Genomic DNA, 22150 nt, shown 5'->3' with positions numbered 1-22150 from the left:
ATCGTTACAGGCTGGGGACCAACTGGTTAAATAGCAGTATAGCAGAAAAGGACCCGGGGATTACAGTGGATGAGAGGCTGGATTTGAGTTAACAGTGTGCCCTTGTAGCCAAGAAGGCTAATGGCAAGTTGGGGTATATTAGGAGAAGCATTTACAGCAGATTTAGAGAAGTTATTATTACCCTCTATTCGGCACTGGTGAGGCCACATCTGGAGTATTGTATCTGCAGTTGTCCTCCACCTGGAGCAGTGAGGGGAGCATCTGGGTTAAGTTCACAACCCTCTTCCTAAAAATTGTTCCAGCACCAGTAGAAATACTGCCCCACACAAACAGCTTTGAACCCTCCAAACTACTGGTGTTTCAGTCTCCCTTCTTTCCAAATACACCTTAAAGCACATTATTGTGATGTTATTATTATGTTATTATGTTGTTATTTCTCTGTTAATGTGCCCTCCAGAAAGTAGCATGGTTTGCCCTCCCTCTCAGGGAGGACTTTACCCCAGAGGAGATAACTGGATCTCACGGACCTTCCCTTCAAGTAAGCTGTACTTCTTCACATAATAGAATTGGGCAGGGCTGGTGACAGCTGGGTGTCCTTGCTATGGAGTCACAAGCAATCCACTAGGATCTGTGTTACCCTTTCCTTTTGAGCCAGTCTACTGGAGATGAAGGTGTATGGACAGCCTGACCAGTCTGCTCAGTGGAGATCTCCCTTCTGTAGAGTTTATTCAGTCTCACATCCACTGGAAAACCAGGTCAGGAAGCTTTTAAGCCACATCCCATTGAAAGAGACCACCCCAATTATTTGATAAGTGGTGGCAGATAATGGTAGAATGGCAGATGACTACAGTCAGATGATCCCTTGGGAACAGCACGGTGCCTCCCCTTCTGCTTTGGGCAGCAGAGAACATATTGTCAGAGCTCTCCCGTTGCCTAGAGAGGGGTTGGAATCTCCAACCCTAGAGGTTTTTAAGTCCTGACTTGACAAAGTCCTGGCTGGGATGATTTAGTTGGGGTTGATCCTGCTTTAGGCAGGGGGCCAGACTCCATGACCTCCTGAGGTCTTTTTCAGCCCTAGGATTATATAGCAGGCTAGTGGCAGAAGCAGAACTAGCATCCCGGTCTCTTATGCCCCAGTTCCAATGCCCCATCTGCTGATCTACACTGTCTCCTGGTTTAATTGTGAAGTAGGGCAGGGCCTATGATGAGCACGGGGCAGAAAGAGTAAATGACTTGCCCGATGTTACCCAGTGACAGAGCAGGGAACCAAAGCGAGATCTCCTGTGCTCAGGTGTGAATCACTGGAGCATACTTCCTTCCCCGAAGCGCCTTGTGGAAGAAGACACGTAGCTGCACAGGACAGGTTTCACACTTTGTGCTGCAGGGCATGTGCCAGGTTAGCTGGTTTCAGTGGAGTTCCCAGCTGATCAGTCTTGCACAGCGTGTTGGCTCTTTGCATACTGACAGGCTGCTGACTTCATTCTGACACCAAACAATATTTAAAATACCCCAACCGTCAGAGTGACTGACGGCCTAAGAAGTGGCACCTGCACCCTGCTGGTGGCTTTCCAGGCCAACCTTGACACCATGATGCTACACAGAAGCAGGTTATTGATGGTTTCTGCTTCAATCAGCTCTCCCAGAACACCTTTGGTCTAAAAATGTCAGCAAACAAGAGAAGTCCCTCCAAGAAGAGTTGCTTTAAGGAGAATGAGACAGGAGTGAGGAGCACTTAACTGCTTGCACTAAAGAAGTGACACTTTGTAACCTTCAAAGTCTGGCTTTCCATAGACGGATGATGTATCAGAAGACAGCAGCCCTTAACTTCAATCCATGCTGTACAAGTCTGGTCATTGGAAAAACTTGCAGAATCCATCCCACAATCTCAGATTAAACACAAGCCCGTGCATATATTTCACCCCCATCCACACAAGCCCTCCCTGCTACACTGGTATAACCTCCAGCCTTCTGGTCATTCTGTACAGTAAAAACCTAAAGGAGGGGAAGGGACAAGTAACAAGGACATTTTCCACAACTGGCCTCAGATGGAGGGAAGGATGCTAGGCAAAGGAGCAGTCTCTTTAGGCAAAACTACAAGGTGTGCAAATCCCCTGCTGCATTTAGCACAAGTTCCCAGAGAGAAACACAGCCCACTCCACAGTCCTCATAGGCTACCTCTCCTGTCTCGACTCATCTGCACACCCTTGTTCACCCAGGCACACCTCAAACTGCAAAGCCCCACTTTCAGGCCTAGGACAGTTAAGCACTTCACTTATGGGGTAATGTTCCCAGTGCAACTTTTAGGGTGGGGAGCATGAGCTAGGTTTATACAAGCTCAGACAGATTAGGGGCCTATGCTGAGGAGGAACCATGTGGAGAAGAGGAACTCCATCTATGAAATACTATTTCATTATGCATCATGGAATGAGGGAATGGAGAGGGGAAGGAAGGTGGTCTTGGCCCATAGAAGCTCAAAGACTCTGTAAAAATGAGTCACCACCTCCTAGGTTCCTCCTAATTGCCTGCGTGGCTCTGCAGCTCTTCAAAAATTCCCCCTTGTCTATAACATTTAAAGTGCTCCCCTTCTGGAAAGGGATCCGCTTATTTAGTTCAGTCTCACTTTGGTCCCTCTTCAGGATCCAGACCTTAGGATCCTTAGGCCATGTCTTTACTACAGATTGAATCGATGGGCAGTGATCAATCCAGTGAGGGTTGATTTATAGCACCTATACTAGACCTGATAAATTAACCAATGAGTACTCTCTTGTTGACTCCAGTACTCCACCAAAGTGAAAAGAGTAAGCAGAGTCAACAGGAGAATGCCAGCTCTCAACTTACAGCTGTAATGTCACCATGGAAAGCAGACCTAAGCACGGTGACTTCAGCTACATTATTCACACTGGTGAAGCTGTGTAACTTAGGGGTCAATGGCCTGTGGTAGTATAGACAAGGCCTTATTCATGCAGCCCACAGTCCTCCTTCCAGGAGCCATATAATACTTTGAGCTGCTTTCACCCAGCTGGTTCCACAATTCACATAGTTCTCACCTTGAATCAAGAGCCCCAGCCCTCCTTCCCAGAGCTAGGTCAGAATCCAAACAATTCCTTCACTGCCTATTGATGTTTCCTCAGGCCAGCAATAGCCTTCCAAGGCCTTGGTCCCTCTCACACATCTTGTTCTCCCTCCCACCTGGCTTGACATAGTTATCCATGTGGTCATCTTCTCATAGGGAAAATTTCTTCATACCCGGGAGGGGAAATGATCTTGATGATGCTGAGGCCCATCTCCCATTAAAGGTGGTACAGGGTCAACCAGCTGGAGGTAGGAAGACAACTGCTGGCTGGGGTCTGTGTCCTTAGCAGCTCTCAGACCTTCTCTCCAGGCTATGCTGTTTTGCTCAGATTGTTTCTCCTAGCACTTTTAGGGTATTAGACTAATTTTTTAATCCTCACATGTGAATTAAATCAGACCATGAGATTTACTAATTTTAGTACAGATAATAATTGCCAGATTACATGCTCTAGGAATGCCACTCATTAGTTATCCACAGAAAATTCACAGCTGAAGCAGTGGAAACCGCATACAACACACACACAGTGTGTGCCTGTGAGGAGAGAAGATAATTGAATCTCAATGCCCATTCAGTCTTTTTGCTCTCTTCCAACATGGATTCCACACCAGATACAATGGCTAGATGTACATAACGGGTCTATTAGTAACCAGACCAACACCAGCCCAGTATATTTCATTTCAGCCACCTAACAACCACCCTGTGGTAAGAGCACTTTTCATGAGTCCTGGTCTGACTGAAACCAGTGACCCAGAGGAAAGGCTTTCTCTGTCCCCAAAGAAGACAAAACTGAGGCACCCCTTCTGAATTTCTTCTTTCCATAGATGTTTCAAGTGCCGTGGCAAAGTTCGTAATGTTTTCTCTGGACACTGTGTGTTTCCCTTTCCGGTGTGTTAATAAAATTTTCTAGGTGATGAGATAAGGGTGTGTGACTGTCGAAGAGACACCAAGCAGGCAGGTGTGATTGATGAGTGAGCACAGAAAATGGTCGACACTTCACATCCAGGTAACTGATGGCTCCTGTCCATCCCCTGCAATGATCAACCGAAAGACTTATGGTTCTGATGAAGTGGGTCTTTGCCTATGAAAGCTTATGCTCCAAAATGTCTGTTAGTCTAAAGTGCCACAGGACTTGCTGTTTTTGAAGATATAGAATAACTTGGCTACCCCTTTGATATTTGCCAAAGGCATTGGAGAACAATATATATAACCACATGATCTGTTTGCCCAAGAAAGATGATGGATAGAGGAGGGGCAACAGGGGTGTCTGAGTCTGGTCTGCAGAAAGGAACTCCATCTCAGGGGAAGACACAGGGCCTTGGACTCCCCCTCTCCCCAAAACAGAGGTTACTGAATGTTCCTGATTTCTGTGCTCACAAGATCTGTTATGTTATCTGCAGTGTTCCTGATGGCTAATATGCCCTTCTGAGTTAGTGATGGCTGAGAGTCACTGCTGACTGCAAAGTTGGGGTGCCTGGCCCCCCTGTAGGGACCTGTAAGACTTCCCAAGGGTGCTGACTGCTCCCAGGCAGGTGAGCAATTTAAAAGATCCAGCACCACTGCCACCGTAGCAACAACAGTGGTCAGGAGCTCTGGTCTCCTTTGGATCACCGAGCCCCGAGCAGTTTCTCTCCTGTCCCCTGATCCTCCATCAGTGGACCTGCTGCCCATCAGACCCACAAAGCGCTAAAAGTCAAAGAGACTTCTTGCCCTCATGAGCGTGCATACTGAGGGGAGCCACATTGCACTATAGTCCTGTCTGAACTTCATTCAGCGATCCAAGACTTTAACAGCTGCCAAAGCACAGCCAAAAAAAAGTGCAACCTTGGCAATAGCACACCCAAAAAAAATCAGTAAATATTTTTTATTGTGCATACTGGCCAAAGAAGGCAGTGTTAAGGTGTGTCACAATCTCATATGCTTTTTTGCTTGAGTGTTTATTGGAACAGCCAGCCTGTCAACCAAACATAATTAGAGAGCATAATTATCTTCTAAATACTCTGTAAATAATGCTTCAGATAATTACTTCATTAGTTTGCATCGTAGGACCTTTATTTTTCTCTGAGATTCCACCTACTGTATCTAATATGAATGACTTGCAAAAAGGAAAAGGCAGTAACACAGGATAAATAGATGCAGGAAATACAATTCCACTTTCTTTCTGAAACCTAACTTTGAACTAATGCTGTGAAATGTTTTGCCCCAGATTTTGGGAGGGTTAAAACTATTTCTGAATATTCTATGAATGTTTCTTATATTTCCAAATGGCATTTGGTCATCAGTTGGGTTAGTTTAATGCTTGTGGTTGGAATTTTAAAAGGCAGGCATGGCCCAACACCAAGGGACAGGTCAGTCTTGGTTTTATCCTGACTGCAATAAAACACCTATAAAATGATGGCTTAAGTGGGGTAGGGGAGTGCAGCCCACCCACATCCACCCATGGCTGTGCCTCTGGTCAGGAGCAACTCTTGAGGGAGAGCCTGGGTGCAGGGGGCAGCACCAGTCATGAGACACCTCCCTCAGCCTGGTGAAGGGTCAAGCAGACCCATCCACAGAGGGAGGGAAAAGCTGCTCATGCCTGGCATTCCAAAGGGGCCTGGAGATTACATAGAAGAAAGCTTTGTGTAATTGGAGATATGTGTTTACTAGAGCCAGTGGGGGGTCATCTAGTCCTCTGCCCTCCTGGGAGGACCAGGCACCATACCTGATGTTTATTTACCTCAATTCTTACCTGGTATGCTCAAGGATTGAACTCACTACCCTGGTTTTAGCAGGGCAATACTCAAGCCATGATGCTATTTCCCCTCCTACCTCCCTAAGCTGGCTGCTGCCACTACTACTTCAGCCTCAGTGGCTGTTGGAGCTCCAGGCCCCTTTGAAGTGCCATGGCCGTGCTGCTCTGCCACTCTGTGTGTCTGTGTGGCACTAAAGGATCTCTGCCCTAGGCCCTACCCCTTCTGCCCTTAGTCCCGCCCCTTCTTCTGGCATGGCACAAGGGCTCTTGGTGGCTGCCAGCCCCTCTGGGGCCAAGACAACCCCCTCCCTCACCTCAGGCTCTGCCTCTACCCACTCCTGCTCTGCCCCTATAGCTGCCCCTGCTCCATCCTCTCCCTGCCTGTTACCTACCTTGCTGTATCCCCACCTTGCCTCTTCCCCCAAATGATGAAGCCCTGGGAGCTACCAGGGCCCTGGGTCCAGCCCCTGGCACTCACCATCGATGGTGGGGAAAGTGGAGCAACATGGCCCCAGCTTGCTTTGTTCCCCTGGCCACATCACTCCCCTTCCCTCCCGTGAGTGTGGCAGAGTCCTGCCCTGTTCCCTAAGCCGTGCGCTGGGAGAGCAGAGTGAGCTGGGGCTGTGTTCCTCTGCTTTCCCCATTGCTACTGGTGAGTGTGTGGAGGGACAACCCCAGCTGCTGGTGCCTGCCCTCACCCCACAGCCCTGATGCCCAGGGACTCTGGCCCCACCAGCTGAGGGCCAGTCCCTTGCATTAGAGGGGGTATGTGCTCTCCGATGCTCCCCAACAAGTTGTCCCTTGCTCTTAGCCTAACAGGTTGAAAAATACTTTAAAACAAAAACAAAAACCACACACAACATAATAACTTGGGGTAAGCTGCCTTGTGGAGACAGGGTAAAGTCTTGTTGGTTAAGTTTTGTCTCTAGAAAGCATTTGACAATTTTGTCAACTATATCACTTTTGTTTCCAGCATTCTCACTTGAATCTCTGCTCCTTGATAGAAATGTACACCTGTTTTCTGAGCTTACAAGTTGATGTATACTATTCCTTTGGGACAAGTGGCTCTAAAAGCGGGTGCGCGTGCAGTGGAATGGAGGCACGACACTTCAGGGGGACTCTTGCAGGGAACTCATTAAGAATTGATAAAAAATGAAACACTATAACAACCTATGAGTCTCATCTGCAGAAGCAATGTTTTGATAGTGGGAAGAAATGTCAACTTATATTAGCCAAGCTGAGCAACAAAGTAAACACCTGCTGGTTACATTTCTTAGAGAGCTTACAAGATAGTGGCAAATAATTCATCTTGAAAACTATCCACAACTGAATTTTAAATGTCTTCAGAAGAGTTGTCCATAGTACAACAAGGTAGAGTCCTTTTATCACACTGGAATGTCATTAAAAAAAGAAAAAGATACTCAAGCCAAAATTCTGCTCCTTGATTTCCCGTCATCTTCAGCAAAAAAAGATTTCACTGAGAACCAGACATATCTGAAGGCAAAATTTCGTTCTAAACATTATGGCTTCAATTACCTAGCCCATTTTTAACAACCTGGGGTCACCATAGAACAACATTCTTGCCCAATAGGGAGGTATTCTATCGCTTTATGAGCTGTACTAGGGGGCAGTAGGAGTGAGTTGAGCTTGGGTCAAAGGTTCTGGAACTGGGTGTTGAAGTTTTAGGTCTGCTTCAATAGGTTAACTGTTGCTGAGGTCACACTCCATGAGGACAAAAGCTGGGGCAGCTGGTTAACAAATGGCCATGTGCCCTGTGTGAGTCAGAAGAAACAGGAAAAGTCTGTCTTCACTAATTCTGAAGCATTTTGCAGCAGCTGGGGCTATGTCTATACTAGACATAGCAGTCAACTGGTGATATGTAATTTTAGCTATGACAATTGTGTAGCTATAATCGACTTATCAGAGGTTGCCTTTAATGTCTGTTTACGTGGAAGAAGGTCGATAGGAGTGTTTCTACCATCAATCTTCCTTAATCCTCACCACTCACAAAGAGTTCCAGGGTTGACTTTGAACCCAGAAAGTGCCCTTTCGTGCACGTGTGAAACAAAACCCTGGCAGATTGACTCTGAGAGAGCCAATCATCCATGGTACTGCAGAGCTGGGCTTAATTTACTGGCAAGGAAGTATGGGGAATTATAGCAAGGGAAAACGGGGATGGAAAAATAATTTCTTCTGTTTTAAGTGTATGCTCTGAATGTTTGCTTTTTGCTGAAACTATTCTAGCTGAATTGGGTCAACTAGTTTGATTCACCAAATTTTCTTTAAAGGTAGTAATACGGGAAGAGTTGTTTATATTTTGCTATTCTCAGTTTTGTATTTCCTTGTAACCCTCTTTTTTTTAATTTGTGCATTTAACTGCATGGTTGGTTGGTTAATCAGCTGACAAGTGAGCAGTGATTTCAGCAAAGGATGAATCTGTCTGGATTCCAAATGAAAATCCCTACAAGCAAGGAGAGGGAAGATGCTGTTTTAGACTCAGTAAGGCTACGTCTACACGTGCACCCAACTTCGAAATAGCTTATTTCGATGTTGCGACATCGAAATAGGCTATTTCGATGAATAACGTCTACACGTCCTCCAGGGCTGGCAACGTCGATGTTCAACTTCGACGTTGCTCAGCCCAACATCGAAATAGGCGCAGCGAGGGAACGTCTACACGCCAAAGTAGCACACATCGAAATAAGGGAGCCAGGCACAGCTGCAGACAGGGTCATGGGGCGGACTCAACAGCAAGTCGCTCCCTTAAAGGGCCCCTCCCAGACACACTTTCATTAAACAGTGCAAGATACACAGAGCCAACTAGTTGCAGACCCTGTATATGCAGCACGGACCCCCAGCTGCAGCAGCAGCAGCCAGAAGCCCTGGGCTAAGGGCTGCTGCCCACGGTGACCACAGAGCCCCGCAAGGGCTGGAGAGAGAGTATCTCTCAACCCCCCAGCTGATGGCCGCCATGGAGGACCCCGCTATTTCGATGTTGCGGGATGCGGATCGTCTACACGTCCCTACTTCGATGTTGAACGTCGAAGTAGGGCGCTATTCCCATCCGCTCATGGGGTTAGCGACTTCGACGTCTCACCGCCTAACGTCGATTTCAACTTCGAAATAGCGCCCAACACGTGTAGACGTGACGGGCGCTATTTCGAAGTTACTGCCGCTACTTCGAAGTAGCGTGCACGTGTAGACGCAGCCTAACTTGTACAAATTTGGGGATCAAAAACTCTGAGACTTTGGTGAACTCAACCTAAGCTCTTAGGAACTCTCTGTTTTTTCTCACTGGCTACATCTTCACTAGAGACAAAACTCACGGAGTGGCCACACTAAAAATGAATTCTGGGAAACGGGGGGGGGGCCCACAGCCCAAAGGGGACTGCTCATCCACCCACTTATCTTGGGGGCAGCTGCGGCAACAATGCAGAACATGGTCAGGAGGGTCTCCATAGTGATGGTGTCCTCATCCAGGATCTGCGCTGGGACTCCATCCTGGTGCATGAGTGGGTTCCTCTGGGCTGGGGACAGCTGGGCAGCACTCAGTTCATGCAGGGTAGAGGGTGGGGCCCTTTAAGGGAGCAGTTGGCTGCGGCCCTGGAAGGGTTTGTCGGCCATAGGACCCTATCCACAGTGTTTCCTGCCCCCTTCTTTCGAAAGAATGCCTGAAGCCATGTGAACACTTCCTTTCAAAAGAATGAAGCAGCCTTTCAAAAGGGTGGGTTGACCTGTCAATCCACTTTTAATATGCTTCCAACTGCCCTCTTTTGATTTTTGCACTTTCAAAGGGATGCTTATGTGTAGACCCAGCTTGTATGTTTGTGTATAATTGTGAAGATAAGGTCTGTGAATTATAAACTCATCATGCTATGGTGTAAAAATTAATCCTCAAGGAGCTGATAGAAGAGGTATCTGAGCCTTTAGCAATCATTTTTGGAAAATCGTGGGAGACGGGAAAGATTCCAGAAGACTGGAAAAGGGCAAATATAGTACCCATTTATAAAAAGGGGAACAAAAGTAACCCAGGAAACTACAGGCCAGTCAGGTTAACTTCTGTGCCAGGAAAGATAATGGAGCAAGTAATTAAAGAAATCATCTGCAAGCAATTGGAAGGTGATAGGGAACAGCCAGCATGGTTTTGTTAAAAACAGATCATGTCAAACCAATCTAACAGCTTTCTTTGATAGAATGACGAGCCTTGTGGATAAGGGAGAAGCAGTGGATGTGGTATACTTAGACTTCAGTAAAGCATTTGACATGGTCTCACATAATATACTTATCAATAAACTACGCAAATACAACTTAGATGGGGCTACTATAAGGTAGGTGAATAACTGGCTGGATAACCGTACCCAGAGAGTAGTTATTAATGATTTTCAATCCTGCTGGAAAAGTATAACTAGTGGGGTTCCGCAGGGGTCTGTTTTAGGACCGGTTCTGTTCAATATCTTCATTAATGATTTAGATACTGACATAGAAAGTACACTTATTAAGTTTACAGATGATACCAAGCTGGGAGGGGTTGCAACTGCTTTGGAGGATAGGGTCACAATTCAAAAGGATCTAGATAAACTGGAGAAATGGGCTGAGGTAAACAGGATGAAGTTTAATAAGGACAAATGCAAAGTGCTCCACTTAGGAAGGAACAATCAGTGTCACACATACAGAATGGGAAAGGACTGCCTAGGAATGAGTACAGCAGAAAGGGATCTGAGGGTTATAGTGGACCACAAGCTAAATATGAGTCAACAGTATGATGCTGTTGCAAAAAAAGCAAACATGATTCTAGGAGGCATTAACAGGTGAGTTGTGAACAAGACACGAGAAGTCATTCTGCCGCTCTGCTCTGCACTGGTTAGGCCTCAGCTGGAGTATTGTGTCCAGTTCTGGGCACCGCAGTTCAGGAAGGATGTGGAGAAATTGGAGAGGGTCCAGAGGAGAGCAACGAGAATGATCAAATGTCTAGAGAACATGACCTATGAAGAAAGGCTGAAAGAACTGGGCTTGTTTAGTTTGGAAAAGAGAAGATTGAGGGGGGACATGATAGCAGTTTTCAGGTATCTAAAAGGGTGTCATAAGGCAGAGGGAGGGAACTTGTTCTTCCTTGCCTCTGAGCATAGAACAAGAGGTAATGGACTTAAATTGCAGCAGGGGAGGTTCAGGTTGGACATTAGGAAAAAGTTCCTAACTGTCAGGGTGATCAAACACTGGAATGAATTGCCAAGGGAGGCGATAGAATCTCCATCACTGGAGATATTTAAGAAGAGGTTAGATAGATGGCTTTCAGGGGTGGTCTAGAAAGTGCTTGGTCCTGCCATGAGGGCAGGGGGCTGGACTCAACGGCCTCTCGAGGTCCCTTCTAGTCCTACTCTTCTATGATTCTATGATTTATTTCTTTATTGTAAGATATGAAGTTATTTAATTAAGTTAATTTCTTTAGTTCCATTTCATGCTTGAATGTGGGGCAGTTGACCCTGTGCAATCCTTGCTGAAAGTCCTTAGAGCCTGAAACTTGAGTCTCCAGCCACCTTTCTATGGGAATTGGTAGATTTTGAGACACTGAAGGACAATGAAAAGAACTTTAGTCTACCCCAAGGTAACACTGAATCGCACAGTCAGAGCCATTCTGGCCATAGGATGATTCAGGGCGGCCACCCCAGGCCCATGCTTTGGGGGGACTGTAATGGTCTCAGCCAGCGGAGTGCGCCCCGTCTGGGCGGTGCGGGCCACCGCACCTTTCCCCAGCCTGGGCACAGCCGACAGTCGTCTACCTGCACGCATGTCCCCTTTAACAGGGGTGCCAGCCAGTAAAGTACACTCTCAGGCCCTAGCTCAGGGTGGGGTAGCAACCACAGTTCACCAGAGGGGCCTGGCTCTGCATTAGGGAAGGTGGCAGTTAATGGGCCCAGCCCTGGTTCAGAGTGGGTGGCAGGCAATCAGTCAGTGAGCCTGGCCCTGGTTCAGGGAAGGTGGAGAACAAACAGTCAGCAACAGCGGTGTGGGTTGGGAGAGGTGAGGGTGCTGCTTCTCCAGGGTGGGGTAGGGGGACTCAGGCCCTCCCACTTCACTGAGTCCTGGCCCAGGGCCTTAGGAACAGCTCTTACTGTGAGCTGGGTACTGGGGATCCAGGCTGCAACACACTACCAGGGACTCAGGTGAAGCATTCCCAAGTCCACTTTCTACCTCCACCTTCATCAGCATCTGGTCCCACTTGGAGTGCTTGGTGAACTCAGGAAGGCGAGTCTCCTCCAGGTAAGTGGCAGCTGGCAGGTCTGGCCAGCTGTGCATCTCCACGTCATTTGGGTAGTGTACAGGAGGGCAGGATCGTGGACTCTTGCAGGTCCAAGGCCTTGACATTGCAGGTGGCAGGCAGGACTCAGGCTTGTGTCCATCTGGGTCCCTGGGGTAGCTGGTCACAGGCAGGCTCCCTAGCTATGGCAGATCCTCTGGGCTTGGGGCTTGCCACAGATCTCAGGGTCTCGGTAGGGCAGGAAAGTCTGAGGACCTGGCTAGCAGCAGGCTTGGCTGTGGCCCTCCTCGTTGGTCAGGGAGGGTGGCTGGCTGGTGGCTCACACTGGCCTGGTGGTCTTGCCTGGGTCCTCTGGCTCCCAGGAGCCCCGTCAGAGGCCTCTACTCCACTCAGAGATCAGACTTCTAATGAGCCTCAGGCCCCACCCCTGGTACTTCTGGCCCCAGGTGTTGCTCTCTGGGGGGGCAGGGCACAGGTGTTCTGGGCGCACCCACCAAGGTCTCCAAGAGGCTTCCTTGGCCTCTGAGTCCAAGGGAAGCCATTGCACCTTGCTACACGGACCCTGTGGCTGCCACCTCAACCATTCTTTGGATGGGACCTACAGGACCCAGGGCAGCCTTGGGGATTATCTCGAGGGCCCTGGCACAAGGTGGTAGCAGGGGTTGGGTCCAATCCTGCTGGCACTCACTGTGGCAGTGGAAGCCAGAGGGACCTGCTGCATGCACCACTCCACAACCATCTGCTGCTGCCTGCTGTCCATTTACTGCAGCGGTTGCAAGCAGAAGGCCCCAGCTCTGGCCCCCAGAACCTTCTCATCTAGAGGACGAGGTGGGGCAGGCACTCCTGAATCCACAGCAGCTGTCCCAGCCATCTTATGAATGGGAGTTGGGGAGAGGATTACCTGGGGCTGGGGCAGGGGCCGAGCTTATGGGGCTGGGGGCTGTACACAGCAGCTTCAGGGCATCACCTTCCCCACCCTTCACCGCATGAGCGTCCTGAGATGAGAGGGGGAGGTGACTCTGTGCATGAAACTCCCAGCCTCCACATGCAACTCCAGCCCCAGGTATTCCCCCTGCCCTCTTCCTGGAGGAGGAGATAAAGGGGTTGGGGGTGAAGCAGGAGAGGGGCTTGGGGCATGTGGGATGCCCTGGGTCCCACACGTGGGCATTAGTGGGGGGGTTGCCACAGGACCTGCCTCTGCCTCAGGATGGTCCTGCTGGTCCCTGCCACTCCCCCAAGTGATGCCAGGGCACAGGGGAGCAGGCTGGGGCTGGGGTGCTCTGTTTCTCACCATGGTGAAGCAGAGCACAGAGGGCTGAGAGATGGGTAGCAGGGTGGAGCAGAGCAGGCTGCTGGTTTGCTCCAGCTCCCGCTGACGGGGTGAGTATGTATGTGTGGGGATACTTGCTATTGCCCCATACCATGCCACTGCTAATTTCCTGGTTGCATAGCTCAGGAAAGAGGTCTTGGGGAAATGGTGCAATAGGGGCAGGAGGTCCTGCAGCAGGGTAGAAAGAGAGATGGGGCAGGATTGAAGCAGGGGCAGGGGTTGGGGAAGGGATTGGGTTTCCCCCCTTTAGAAATGGCCCTGTGTACAGTCCATCCTGTCTAGACAAAGGCAGCTCTTAAGACCCCCGATACCCTTCGGTGTTGCTACTTCACATACTTCGGTATGCGTTCTGTACATACATAACAAGATAGGGAAAGCATAAGAGACCCTTGAATACACTGGCCAGACTAGAGGGACAGCATCAGACCAAGCAAAAAATCACCATGTCTGAAGCAAAGTGTTAAACTAAGAAGCCTTGTGCACACATGCTAAAACAACGCAACAGTGCTTTTCCATCAGTGTGGCCAACAGTGGAAAATGTAACAGAAACAAGCGGCAAGTGTTTCTATCACTTTGTCAGGTCAAAATTTCCCTTCATGAGTAATCAAATTCTCATCCACCATGGTGGCTACAAGATAATTTAATGACCGAGATATAATAGGTTTTATTAACCAGAAAACATACAACATTTCCAGTCTTTCATTTTCATGATAAAGCTGCTATTAGAAAAAAACAACACAAAACAATGGTATGGTACCTCAACCATTTCTCAAATCCTGTCAAGAAACTGACAAAAAAATTTATCTCACAGAGATGAGATAGAGAAAGGCAAATGCAATTCTGGTCACAGAGATATAGAAAGAGCATCACCACTTCTCAGATCCAGATTTTAAAAAACAATTAAAAGAACATATTTAATCTGCATGCAGTCTAAATCAGAGCAATTTATTCCACTGTGCGGTTGCAAGGACCAGGTTTACAGTTCAACAGATGTCACTGCAGTGAGTAATAAGTTGTTCAAGGTGCCCTACTGCAATGGATTTTGCAAAGATATTTTTAAATGTACGATTACTGCAACACGTAAATCGCAAAACAATTTTTTTCTTAAAGCTTTGTTGCTAAAACGCCATGCTCAGGCTTTCCCTGCCACTGTAATTTACACCTCTATAACTGAATACAATATTTACAAAACATTTCCAGACTGACGCTCTTGAAATCTGAAATTCATCTGCAAATGATGAAGCCTCAAAATTCTGTAAACTTCTAAATAGCTCAGGAAGCTGCTAGATACATTTTTAAAAGTGTACGACAAATTGTGTGTTGTCACATGGTAAGAAGCAACTTTTTATTATTGAACATAACTGTTCAAACTAGCAGCATCCACTTATCTATTGATATATTTTAGAGTGTGTCTTTCTGTCATTCCGTTTGTTTAATAATGCCTCTAACTATAAGAGCTATGACCACAAAATTTGGTATGCAACTTCCTCTTACTAAGGTCAGGGAAAGTGGGAAGTGCCTGAAATCCCAATAGTTTTCTATAACATGGAAAGGCAGGAGGGAACGAAGAGGAGGGACAACATACTTCAGACCCACCACTGGGGACAGGGCTGAGCAGAGCACGCAGGGAACAGCGATATGGCAGATTGACCACTGGGAACTGCCACAGCAGAAAAATAGTGGCTATGTTGAGACAGGGCTTTCATGCCTGCCAGCTGCTGGATAGATAAGTGCCCCTCTGCCCCTCTCCCTGCACCAGGGGGAGCCCTGGTGCCACACTTCAATGATCCTTCCCCACCACAATTAGCCTCCCCTAGACATGCTGGGGCCAGGAACCCAGTCCCAGTACCCCCTGCCCTCAAGCTCAGGATGGGTCCAGGAACAGCTGCCCAGCCTCAGCCCCACCTCTGCAGGGCAGAGAAAACTCACTGCAGTCATGGCTCTCCATGTCTGCCCCCACACCCCGTGCCCTGCACCTGTTGTCAGGGCTAGGGAAAAGCAGTGTGACCCTGGTGTGCCCCCTGTACCTCTCGCTGGGGCTGGGGAAAGGTACCACAGCTGCAGCCCCAGCACCCTCCTCCTCTGAGTTCTGGCTGGGGTGGAGCAACTCTGGGCAAATTTGCAACTCCTCCTAATGGGTTAGAGCTAGGACCACCAAATTCAGCATACAGCTTCCTCTTATGATAAGTTAAAGTAGTGTAAAGGTTTGGTTGTGTCAGGAAACAGGATGTGCTTGGAATGGGATTGCTTCTCATAGGAACAAACGGAAGAGAGGCTCAAAACTGACATAACTGAGTGAATATTGAAAAATGAACCAGAAAATAGGATGAATCTGGAATAGGATTTCTTCTCAATAAACCTTACAACAAAGAGATAAAAATGCAGAAATCTGGAGCAGTTCTCTGTTTTGGCACATCTAAATCATCTCTTAAGGTCTGAAAACTAGAAAAAAAATGTTATTGAAAACCAAATTGACTACAGCCCTTTTTGTTAAAACATGGTAAATAGGAGTTTATAGGGATGCAGAAAAAAAATACACCTGATGGAATTCCCATTTTAAAAAATATTAAAAAAATTTTAACAATCCCCTTTTAAAGAAATCTGAAATACAATTAACTTCACTAAATAACGCTGTAGTTTTTAAAAATAGAATCATTTAAATAAAGCAGGCACATTTTTCTTTTATTTTCCAAACGCCCCCCCAAAAATCTGCAAACAAACAAACAAACAAACAAACAGAGTTAAGGACCAGAACAACGCTGGGTAAATTGGCTAGTGGAACAGATACTGTGCCTAACAGACAGGTACACTTCCTATTTACTAGGTCAGCTGTATCTGACTCTCCCAGAATTCTTCACTGCAGTTTATAGTTATTGAGAAACGCCTACCACTTTTGAAAGGATGGCAGAATGTATCATGAAACCACAGCCCATGATCTTTACACAAAAAGTAGACGTCAGTGACCTTTCATGCTATTTCATGAAGTGATTTTCCCAGTCAAAAGAGAAATTAACTTAAGACACTTTCTGGTGCTCTTTGTCCTTGCTGTGAACTTACACAAAGATATTGATAAAGTTTCTCACAAGTGGCCATTAAGGAAACTAAGTAATCACAGGGAAAAGGTAAGATTTCATCATGAATTAGAAATGGGCCCAAGACAGAAACAGAAAAAAACAATCAATTTTCTACCTAGTAAAAGTTTAACTGTGAAGAATTACAATGTTTGTGTTAGAAAGCATTTTATTATATGAATGAATGGACAGCTGAAAAGGGAGAGTGATGAGGGGACAATATCTGCTGCTGATATAAAGAGAAGGCTGTGAGGACAGGGATCTAATAAAATTAACTGAATGGACAACAGAATGGGAAATGAATTACATTGCTGATAAGTATAAGGTACTAGCACAGTTACTTGGCAATGCCTGGGTTTTTCACTCTGTTAAGTTTGCGCACTTTCTCCTCACTCCCTAACAGTGAAAAGGAGAGCAGTGAGCAACTCCCTGTACTAAGATGGGTGGTGGTAGTGGGAGGACATTCAGCCCTCCCACTCTCCCTAAAGGACACTGGTGGAGTGGGAGACTTGGGGCTGGGGCAGTCCTGGACAGAGAGGGGCACTATCTCACCCAGCCCCTTTCACCTTCTTGGTGATTTGGTCTCTCTTCTGTATGGTTTTATGGAATCCCATTCCCGGCACATCCCATTTTCCCAAACCCAAATGCTGCTTTAAGTAATGGTAAGAGGATACTGTCTACTAAACGTGGTGGTCCTAGCTCTTACTATTTAGGAGTTCTTGAATAAACCGACAGACAAACACTCTAAAATATAGAAGAGGTGGCAGATCGGAGAGAATAATTTGAACTATACATACACATTGCTGGGTCCTTAATTAACTGTTGCCACTCAGGAAAACAACTGGACATCCTCATGGATGGATCCACATGCCATGGCAAATCAAACACCATGAACAAACTGTCAACGTGCACAAAGAATAGGACAGAACAAATTGAACATACTCTGCCATGTATCAATCTGTGGTTTACAGTCAAGACATAAAAATTCTCATGCTTCTGGGCCAAAGAAATTTATCCCAGGGACCAGTTTCCAAAGCTCCAGTGTTGTTCTTAATTTTCTTTCTGATGGTTTTGGTACTGGTCACTGGTGGGAACAAGGCTAGATGGATGAGGGGTCTAACCCAGCCTAGCACCATTTACACTCTTGTGAACCGCTACGAAAACCAGCTTTAATCTATCTTTACATAGACGTATCCATGATTCTACACTAAATTCCTTTAGAATGCAGTACAAAGACCTGTCATCACATGCTATACGGGCTTGTGAGATACATGGGATAACAATCCACCTTTAGTGTGAAAGCAACTCTTAACCATATCTTATGCCATATTGTAACTATAGGCCAGCACAGAAATGAAGTAAATAGACAGACTCATCTGAGAGGTCTCATTGATCTAGTCAGGACCAGGCATTTAAATGAAGCTGTCTACTTTTAAAAACTTGAGATTAAATTAAAATAAAAAGCTCCTCAAATACTTACATACCCTTTATGAGAAGAGAGGGATTGGGAGAAGGAGCCATGACAATGGCAGGGCAAACTGCCACATGTGACAGTATTCCTTCCCCATGCACATCAGCTATCTCTGGCACCTTTCTGCAGAAGTTCTCAGGGGTAGAGGGATAAAAATGATATTGCAATACCCTGATCACAAAAGTTCTACCTTGTAAAATGCTGATTTAAGTGATGGAAGCAATCCCATAAAACTGTCCTGTCCAGGAACTCTGGAGCGAAATAATTCTGCCAATCAGCAAACAAATGGAAGTAGTGCAAGAGGGAAGGGCTGTGCCACTTCTGAGTGGGTCATTGATGGAGGGTTAGAACTACTGTGTGGGACTAAAATGATACTTTCTGCCTGAGGACTAGGCACTTACACAGCCAGTAGAAATCCAACTTTTATCATAGCTTGGATGTGAGTTTTTCCCATAGGTTATTCAGAACAAACCTATCTAACTTTCCACAGGGGATCAGTTCAGCCCCAGGGGTATGGCTACACAATAAGGACTACAGCAGCACAGCTGCAGCTATGCTCATGCCCAATGATAGGGGGAGGGGCAAAGGGGGCAGTTGCCTCAGGGCCTGGCCGTTCTAAGGATCCTAGGGTGCCCAGCTTCTGCTATTGCAGCATTGTGCCCTCATCTCCTATTGGCTACAGTTCCCTATTCCTGGCCAATGGGAGCTGCAGGGGTACTGCTTGCAGGCAGGACCAGGACACCAAGACCCCTTCTCCCTCACAGGGCTTTGGGGAAATACTGACCACTTCTAGCAGTCGTGTGGGGATGGGGCAGGCAAGGAGAGCATGATTGACTCGGAAGATCCCCAAAGAGCTGCAGGTTGTTCCTGACCTCACTGCATTTACAGTGGACTTAGGTCAACTTTAGCCAGACATGATGCAAAAATTTTCACCATTCTAAGCAACGTAGCTAAGTCAACCTATGTTTTAGGTACTGACTAGGTCCCAGCTACGCTCATGTAACCAGATGATGGCTGGTAAGAGACACAGCAGACTCCTGAGTCATGTGAAGGTTGTGTTCTCAGACAACCTCACGTACCTCAAATTTCGTCCAAGCCGGGAGGAGCAGCGACCCAGGCAGCAGCCTGGCTCCCAGCTCCCTTGTGCTGGCAGAAGCCAGGAAACTGACCAGCACTAGCCCCTAGTGTGTGGGGAGCTGGAAACCAGGTGGCAGCCTGGCTCCTGGCTCCCCTCTGCTGGTGGGAAGAAGGAAACTGACCAGCACATTGCCGGGCAGCTTCCTGGCTCCCGCCAGTGAAGGTGCATCAAGAGCCAGGCTGCTGCCTGGTTCCCAGCTCCCCACCACTACCAGGGAACAGAAAACTGACCTGTGCAGCAGCTCTGGTCAGTTTCCTGTCTCCTGTGGGGGCGGGGCAGCCAAGAGCCTGGCTCTGGGCTGCCTTCTGCTCACAAGAGAGGGGAAACTGACCAGCACTGCTGTGCTGGTTAGTTTCCCTGCTCCTTTCAGGGTGGCAGCCAAGTGTCAGGCTGCCACCCCGGACAGGAGCAGTTTCCCAGAGGTTGACATGAATCCCCTCTGTGGCCCTCAGCAAGTCTCTTTACATCTCTACCTCTGCAAAATATGGATAATGTTTAAATCACAATGGCATTGTGGGGATTATGATTTATAAGTAAGACTCTTTGAGGATGAAGCTCGAGATATTTCAAAAGCTTCCTAAGTAATTTGGACCCCTCAGTCTCAGTAATTAGCATTATTCAATGGGGTTGCAAGATTCCATTTGTTGACAGAATTAGGCTCCTGGGTTTATACATGTATTGCCTATTTGCTTCCTCCATTTGAAATAACCAACAACATATAAGTGATTATTTTTTAAAACATTTTAAGAAAGACTTTACTTGACAAAATACTACCACTAGTTGAGCTGGCAAAATAAAAATCACATTCTTACAGGTTTGTTAGTCCTTGGTGATACCTGTTAACGTGCGGTATGAACATTAATTACTTGATTAAGATGATCCCTTATAAAATTACATCACTTCTTTCTTCCAGGCCAAATTTGGAAGAAAACCATTTCTTCCCTAATTAGCAATGGAGACATGGATGGTTCTATACTTAGAGCAATAGGCTGAGCCTTGGCAGAACTGGATTCAGTTCTGTGGTTTTCCATAGTTTTCCTTTGTGACCTTATGTATGCTAGATATCCTGTGAAACTTGTAAACTGATATGTGTAATTTCTTGTAACCAAAGCTTGACCCCAGATGTATGGTGCCTTCCTTTTAAACTTATGCAACAGTAACTTGATTTCAAACACTAACTTTAATCATTTTTTCAATCTGTTATTTCAAAACCCCCAGTGATTTCATGGAGTAAGGTATTATTCAGCATGAGTAAGGATATCACCAACAAGCCCAAGAAAGTGATCTAGAGCTTAAAAACAGGGTTTGTTTAATACTCTGCAGAATTACACTTCTCTGTCTTGTTAAAAATCATCAAAATTCAGTTTTTAAAAGCTAGTTGTAGGTTCACTTTTCATAGCAGCTTAAATTTCTTAGCATTTGTCTATCAGAATAACTACCTTAATTTTCTAGTGCTCAAAAATCTGGCCTATGAGAAGACAAGGCAACAGATACTCCTTGGGTCAGATTTGATTCTCAGAAGTTTTAGCCAAGTATCTCATCACTGAATTCAATGGACATTCTGATGTCCCGCCAGCGTAACTCTGTTGGTGTGGTCATCAATATTGCATGAAGTGATTATAGAATAAAAATCAAGAGAAATCAGAATAAGGCCTTTGAACTAATCAGCCTAACACTTAGTTTTGAGAGTTACAGAGATAGTCAAGAGTTCACATACCCCACCATCATCTCAATGGATTACATACTTTCATCACTAAAGCTTTTAGCTCATGGACTGATATTTACAATGGCTCATGTTAATTCAGAAAAATATTAAATACATATTAAATTAAATAATACATATAAATATAATACATAAATACATAAATGAATACATATTAAATTAAATACAATATTAAATACATATTAAATTACATACATCAGGCATGTAAGTTGACCTTATTTTTCTATACTTATCAATTTTCCTAGGTTCTGCCATCTACTCCTTCAGCGTGCTTCTCCAAGACTTGATCCCATAATAGAATCCTATAGACTTGCAAACATATTCCAAACAAGCTCATGAGAAACTTTCCCTTTATTTGAGCTGGAAATTGATTTTATAACAAGATACCAAACACCACGTGAGGACTTTTATAGTTTTCCTTAGAACTACAAAAAGCCATCAGTTTGTATATACTCTATGGCAGTACCACATACAAGCTGAAGTAGCCTTGACCAGGATCTGTTTATACCGACTTCACATTTATTGTAAGGTTGCATTAAAGGACTGCACATGTGCTGTTGAGTAAATATTCAGACTGATAGACAATCCCACTTATTAACTACACTGCACTCCTTGTACTGGTTAGAAGTCTGGCAGATCTCGCTGTTTAGATTTGTTTTTCTAAAGGACACTAGCTCCCAGGAGGTTACTATCAAAGATTTCCCTGTCCATTTTATGACTGAAATTATATAGGAAAAATCAACTATACAATTCATAAGTGATGTAAGGCTTTTTTTTCTCCATAACCCATAATGAAAATAGTCTGAAATACATTTAGCTATTTGTAACTGCCAATAACTGTTACCCATTCAGCACATACTTCATTACTGCAAACATAATTCGTCTTATTCTCAGTAAATTAAATGAATCTGCGTGGCATCTAAAAGCAGCCTGAAACACAATAAATATAGTAAGTACCCTCTCTCAATAGTTTGACAATACTTACTACTTCCATGCTTTATTCTTTTGGGAAGAGTATATCTATCCAAGTAGCACTTTTGTTCTGACACACCTGAGATTTTATTGTATATTCCTTAAGTTATCTGGTCTTTGCCCCAGATTGCAAAGAGTTTGCTATTTGCAGATTCAGATGCTTCATGTTTGATAGCGTTAACCAAAATAGTCTCTGGCTGATACTATGTAACTGAAGAGCCAATCCCACTACATGACAAAAAAAGCTTGAGTTGTTTCACAGGTGCAAAGACTGCCCCACTGACCTGTGTATGAGGAAGAGTGCCATGATTATTTTTAGAAAGGCATATAAGTCACAGGAACACATCAGAGAACATTTAATATTAGTTAGCTGTAGTCTAAAGAA

General features: G+C 45.8%; 1 protein-coding gene across 15 annotated transcripts in view; it reads right to left on the bottom strand.

The window, feature by feature from the left end:
* The window catches only part of RIMBP2 (RIMS binding protein 2), a 485649-nt gene extending 463732 nt beyond the window's left edge, over positions 1-21917 (bottom strand). For 14 of the 15 annotated variants that reach the window (XM_075012504.1, XM_075012509.1, XM_075012514.1 and 11 more), the window contains exon 1: positions 21779-21917. In XM_075012504.1, coding sequence (XP_074868605.1) covers positions 21779-21787 — 9 coding nt within the window. In that variant the 5' untranslated portion in view covers positions 21788-21917. The remainder of the gene's footprint in view (positions 1-21778) is intronic. The other variant, XM_075012507.1, reaches the window with a different exon arrangement.
* Between the last annotated feature and the right edge of the window lie 233 nt (positions 21918-22150).

Source organism: Carettochelys insculpta, chromosome 18 (assembly GCF_033958435.1).
Source record: "Carettochelys insculpta isolate YL-2023 chromosome 18, ASM3395843v1, whole genome shotgun sequence".
In the NCBI taxonomy this organism is placed as follows: Eukaryota; Metazoa; Chordata; order Testudines; family Carettochelyidae; genus Carettochelys; species Carettochelys insculpta.
Note: the sequence above shows the minus strand (reverse complement) of the source record. Positions and strands in the feature narration are given on the sequence as shown.